Below are 6000 nucleotides of genomic sequence, written 5' to 3'. Positions count from 1 at the left end.
CCGCCCCTCCGCTGCGGGGGGGGGGCGCAAGCGGGCGGCCGGGGAGGGGCCGGCACCGCCGCCGCAAAATGAGCCTGCTGTCGGCCATCGACACGAGCGCCGCTTCGGTGTACCAGCCCGCCCAGCTGCTCAACTGGGTCTACCTGTCGCTTCAGGACACGCACCAGGCGAGCGCCTTCGATGCTTTTCGGCCCGAGCCGCCCGCTGGCGCCGCGCCCCCAGAGCTGGCCTTCGGGAAGGGCCGCCCGGAGCAGCTGGGCTCGCCCCTGCACTCCAGCTATCTCAACAGCTTCTTCCAGCTGCAGCGCGGAGAGGTGGGTGCCCCCGCGCGCCCCCGCCCTCCGTCGACCGCGCCGGGCCTTTTCCTATCGGCCCCGCTCTTCCTGGCCTGGCCCGGCCCCGCTCCGTATTGCCCGGCCCTGCTTGGCTTGGCTTCGCTCAGCTCTGCCAAACTCGCCGCCCGATGTCCCCGGGGCGCCGGGAGCGCGTCACCTCCCGGCTGAGCTGGGCTCGGAGCATTCGGGCGCGGGCGGGGTCCTCTTGCTCCCTCTCCCAGCCTGGGGCGCCCTGCTCACAGGGGACTGGGGGGAGCCCCGGCTGCGCGGGGGGCTCCGGATTCTCTCCAGACAGCCCGGGCGCGGCCAGGGCGGAGAACCCCTTCCAAGTGTCCTTCCCACGCCCAACCCCATCCCCCTCTTGGCCACCGCTCGCTGGAACCGGGAGTGCAGATTCTGCTCCGAGCTCCTCTGCAGGGGCCTAAAATCTTTTCCCCTCAGACCTCGGTGGTGGCTGACCCGAAGGGCACCCTGGAGAGCAGGGCTTTTCCTGCTGTTCTTACACAGGGACCCCCAGATACATCCTCCAGCTGTTTGCCCTCCCCCAGCCACATAGGAAGTGGTTTTTGAGGGCTTGACCCCACAGACTGCGCTGTCCCCCGCCCTCCCAGCCTGGAAGGAAATGAAAGGGAAATCCTCTTGAGCTCTTGGGAGGGGGGCTAGCCAGGGGGAGAGGTTTCAGCTGCCCAGTGCCTTCTCCAGAAACCTGGGCTGGCTGCTTTGCAAAGTCTGCCTGTTGGGTGGATTCGGTTACAAAGTGGAAGGGGCAGCGTGTCTTCCCCCAGCCAGATAAATACACAGATTGCCAGGACCTCCCAGCCCCTTTTCAGAGGTCTTCTCCAGAGCTTTCCTAGATACCACTCCTCTCTCCTTTCAGCTGGACGACTCCTCCTTCTCCCCTCCCATTTACTCCTGCCTCTTTTGGGAATTGCAGATACCCTTCTGTGGCCTTCACTCATCCGTCTTCTGGCAGCTCTCCCTGCAAAAGTGCAGGGGGAAGGGGTGGAGGAGAGGACACACTTGAGGGTTCCTTTTCCTTCCAGACCTGAGCACAGCGGTTAGTTTTAGGAGAGTCAGAGTCCTGAATGGGTCCGGGAGAAGGGCCTGTGAATGTGTGAGTGTGCTAGGGGTGAGAGGGGGAAGGCAGAGGGTCTCCCTTTCTGGTCCCATAATGTGTTCAACTCTGCCAGTACTGACAAGGGGGGATGCGCTGGCCTGAGGCCTAGAGGTGGGCCAGTTCCGGGGGAGCTGAGAGAAGGATTGGTTGACTTGTGTTGGGCCGGTTGGGCATAGTGCAGGGAGCGGGGTCTGGAGAACAATCCCTTGGTGCCAGGCGAAAGCATTTGTCTACCAAAGCTCTTTGTAAACTGTAAAGCACTCTCTCCATGGGAGGAATTATTCTTGGCTGGGAATCCTTCTCTCTTAGAAGAGACCTTGCCACCTCTTCAGAGCACTGGCTTCAGTGACCAGTGACTTTGGAGTACAGGTTCTGGGTGTTTCCTCACTGCCTGGGTCTTTTTAGTAGCTATCTTACCAAACGTTCGTTAAGTTTTGCGTGGGCCCTTGAGGAAGCAGGGACAGGCCAGTGGGGGCCCCAGATGAGAAGACGGACAAGACGGTACAGTGTGAGTGGTAGATGGTTTCACGGGGGTGCCATGGGAATCCCAAGGGAGGACGGTGACCATGACCCACATGACCATGTGCTCTCGCCCCTCACAGGTCAAGTAGGGGGTCCCTAATCAGCCTCTGATAGCCTCCCCCAGCTCCTACCCGATGGTGGCCTTCTTCCCTGAATGTGGGTCCCTGCTGAGAGGGGACTGCCTGGGAGTTTGGGGCCATCCAGAGTCTTCCGTAGGAGTAGGACGTGGTGCCTTCTCTTCGAAATGTCTAACATTCAGGATCCCAGATGGATCTCAGTGAAACCTGTCTCCGGTCACTTCATCGTTGCCGACCCCAGTTTCCCCGTGAAGAGGTACATTCCTTCTCTGGGGCTAGTGTAAAAGGAGCTGGTAAAGGTTATACAGAGCAATGGTAGAAAAAAGTATCTTATGACCTGACGTTGGGGGAATCCCCGTCTCTGCCTGGGCCTCAGTTTACGCATCCGTTGAATTTAGTCTCTGCTGCCCCTTAGGGTGGTATGTATGGGATTTGAGAGAGATGTACGCAAACAGACAAGCTGAGTTGGGGGAGGTAAGAGGGGCTTCGTCGACGCTCACAGGCCAGTGGCTTCCTTGGAGGGGCTGGAGGGCTGTGCCGGCTGACTTCCGGAAGGCTTTCTTGGCTTTAGACTCTCTCACACTCACCCCTCACCCGCTGCGCCTCCTAAACCCTCTTGGAGCCCCAGCTGTGCTCCCGGGCTTTCCTGCGTCCAGGGCTTAGCCAGTGACCTAATATGGCTTCAAAATAGCAACTGGCTGAGAGGGCATGAAAACATACCCCCCACCTGAATGCCACCAAGGGGCTGGGTGGAGAAGAAGCAAATCATGTGTGGGCGGGAGGGGACTCTGCGAAGGGACCCAGGGACTCAGGACCATCGCCATTCTGTGCAAGGCCTGGCAGGCTTGGTGGCAGTGCCTGCGGATGTGACTTGCATGCTGACCGCTGACCACAGCCTGTCTGCACCGGTCCCTGTGCCAAGAGCCCACCCCTCCTGCACCACCCCCAGGCTGCTCCCACCACAATAGCAAAACACCATGAATGCAGCTGGGATTTGGGCGGGGGTTGGAGGACATGGGGGCACAGAAGCCCATTGTGCCCCTGGAACCTCAGCTCTGGAAGCTGAAGATAAGCCAAGGGTTCTGAGTGGAACACTGGCCCTGGGCGCAGAGAGAGATGGCCGAGTGTGTGTGTGAGGGCAGGAGCGAGCACCAGAGGTGTCTTGGACGCTGGCGGGGGCTCTTCAGCTTCTCTGCTTGTAGTAAGGGGGCCAGGCCAAAGCGGGCACAGACACTTTATGCAGGTTTTAAAAAGGGCTGGTCTAGAATATGGGCCCTGTGAGCTTCAGTTTCTACCCCTGATCTGTGGCAACAACTGTATGTCTTTGAAGAGAGACTCGTGGGGCTCTTGGCTGAACCCCTCCTCTCTCCCCTTAAGTACCCAAGGAAGGCATTCTTAGAGGGTGTGGGGTTGGGTGGTGTGGGGGTCTTCCCTGCCAAGTTGAGCTTGGAATTTAAACTCACAGCAGAGTGGGAGCTGTGGGACTATACCTCCAGAAAAGGAGATGTACCCTCCTTGTCGAGGCTCTTGGGCCCCTCAGAGGGATGCCGAGAAGCCCTCCTGGGTTGTGCCTGTACTCCCTCAGAGGAGCTCTGGCTGTCCCACTCCAGGTCAGAGTCCGAGGGCAGCCGTTATCTTTCCCTCTTCCTCCAGGGATAGAAAAATGTGGCTCAATAGTCAGATGATGGTTTGTGGAGGCCGAGGGGAAGGGCTTTGGGGTCAGATATGTCTGGAAAGCAGAAGACTGTCCTTCCCTTGGAGACACACAATGCCCGCCCTCCCTCCCCCAGCACCGTGAAGGCTCTGAGAAGCCCCGCAGCATGGGAACTTATTTCCCTTTCTTCAGCCCCGCATTTCTACCAATATTTGACCAGAGAATGTTTTCGGCATAGAACATTTGTCAGTGTTCTTCTGAACATCTCCAGGCCCAGGGACGGCTCCATTAAGTCGCATCTCTTCCAATCCTTAGAATGTTCTTCCGGGAGCTGTTACCCCAAGCCCTCTCCCCAGCCTCGGCCCGGTCCTGCCACTATCAGCTGTGGCTCTGAAGACGCCCTTCTCTTTGCAGCCCTGGTCTGTTCACAGGAGGCTTGAGAACAGCAGCAGGGTGTCACAAGGCTTTATGCAGACAGGGCTGTTAGACCCTCAGAGGAGCCACTAAGGTGTCTGCCCTAAAAGGCCCCGGGTCTTGACAGTCTTCAGAAGGTTTCGAGTGTCGCCTGTGCCTTCCACAGGTGTAGATGATCCCAGGCTGCCTGACCAGTGTGAATGTGCGGGACAGAGCCACATATCTGTGTGAGGACGGAGGTTTGCCTCAGCGGGGCTGAGAGTGGGCTGCCAGGGCTGGAGTTCGTTCCTAGCAACTATCGTGGTCTGTGTGTGGATGCGGGGAGGGGGAGCGCCAGGTCCAAGGAAGAATGGGCCTTCCAGCCCCGCAGATCTTGGGAGGCTGCCTGGCTCCCTTGGCCAGCCCTGGGAAGCTGAGCTCTGACTCAGACAAGGAGGACTGTCATTCGAGGGCCTGTAGGCTGAGGTGGTCTGATTCTCTCTCCATCAAATTAAGTTGACTGGGCAGGCCTGGACTCAGAGGGGAGACCACACCTTGCGGACCTTCTGAGTCAGGTGGGAGGGAGGAAAGCAGGCACGATTAGTAATTTGTAATTGGTAGCGGCAGAGAGCCAGGCTCTGTCAGCACCCAGAGGGGCTCCTCGCAGAGAGGATGGCCCCAAGTCGCAGTCCCTTACTCTTGGGTGGTGCTTTCTTGACATCTCTCTCTTCCTAGCTCCCATTTTACAGAAGAGAAAACCAGCCTGGCAAGTCACCCAGCAAGTCAGTGGCAGGGCTACACCTGGAACTCTGCCATATTCCAGCTGCGATTGGTTCTGTGGCTCGTCGTGCTGGCTATCACCTGGACCATTCTCCGGGCCCCAGGGCAGGCAGTCACCAGGGACATTGTCTCAAGCTGCAGTGCCTCTGACCTCAGACCTCTTTTGTCTCCGACCGCAGACCCTTTGAGGAGTGGTAGGCATTGGTGCATTGATCAGGGGTCCCAGCTGTCCTGCTGTGTCTGTGCCTCAGTGGCTCCTGCGGCTCCAGCCCCTCCCCAGAAACCCGGCATGGGGCTCCATGGGACAGAAGTCCAAGGATGGCCTGGCCTGGGAGAGTCAGAGGATGAGCACGAGGGTTTGCTGGCACTTTTGTCTCACATCATAGCCCGTGTGCAGCGTGCCCGTGGTCCAGGTGGGGAAACTAAGGCTCTTCAAGAGGAGGGTGATACAGTCAGGGCGTCCACGGTGGGACCGGGGCTCCGGCCGAGGTCTCAGGAGGCTTGGTCTGTGCGGTGTGGGCGTGGTGGAGAATCATCCTTTATTCTGTCCTCCTCTGGCCATGCCATGAAGCTTCACGAAGACACGAAGCTTCGCGCTGGCTGCTGCTTGTACCTCAAATGCTCTTGCCTGCCCTGAACAGCTGACAGATTCCAGCTTCTTTCTGGCACAAGAGGCTGTCCCTTCTCCGAGAGGCGTTCCCCAGGTGCCACAGGGGAGCACCCCTCCCTCCAGCACCCATGGCCTGTGGCGGAAGAGCTGTGCATGCTTCTGGTGAAGGGCATCGTAGCGTTTGCTGGTGCTGAGGAACATTCCGCTGTCCGTGGGTCTGTCTCGACAGCGACGTGGTCAGCACGCCGAGGGTGCACATCCTGTCTTTGTCCACCTGCGTTGCCTGGACAGTGGCTGGGACCGACTCGGTGCTCACTTCCCGAGGGGTTAGGTGGATGGGTGACTTGCAGCGGCGAGAATGCTCTCCTCGGCCTCTTATCTCCTGCTTTATCTCACAGGGGAAGTGTTTACGGATTGCCCGATTCATTGGAAAGAGCTGACTTGGGGTAAAGCCCTGTCCCTAGAGGTGTCCCAGCCGAAACTTAGGTGTGCTCATGGTTCTTGACCTTCTT

At 58.9% G+C, this 6000-nt stretch overlaps 1 protein-coding gene across 1 annotated transcript in view; it reads left to right on the top strand.

Moving 5' to 3' along the window:
- Positions 1-6: 6 nt before the first annotated feature.
- ZCCHC24 (zinc finger CCHC-type containing 24) overlaps positions 7-6000 on the top strand; it is a 60984-nt gene continuing 54990 nt past the window's right edge. The window contains exon 1 of the mRNA XM_002922420.4: positions 7-314. Within this exon, the coding sequence (XP_002922466.2) occupies positions 69-314 (246 nt within the window). The 5' untranslated portion in view covers positions 7-68. The remainder of the gene's footprint in view (positions 315-6000) is intronic.

This window comes from Ailuropoda melanoleuca, chromosome 6, assembly GCF_002007445.2.
Source record: "Ailuropoda melanoleuca isolate Jingjing chromosome 6, ASM200744v2, whole genome shotgun sequence".
Lineage (NCBI taxonomy): Eukaryota > Metazoa > Chordata > Mammalia > Carnivora > Ursidae > Ailuropoda > Ailuropoda melanoleuca.
Note: the sequence above shows the minus strand (reverse complement) of the source record. Positions and strands in the feature narration are given on the sequence as shown.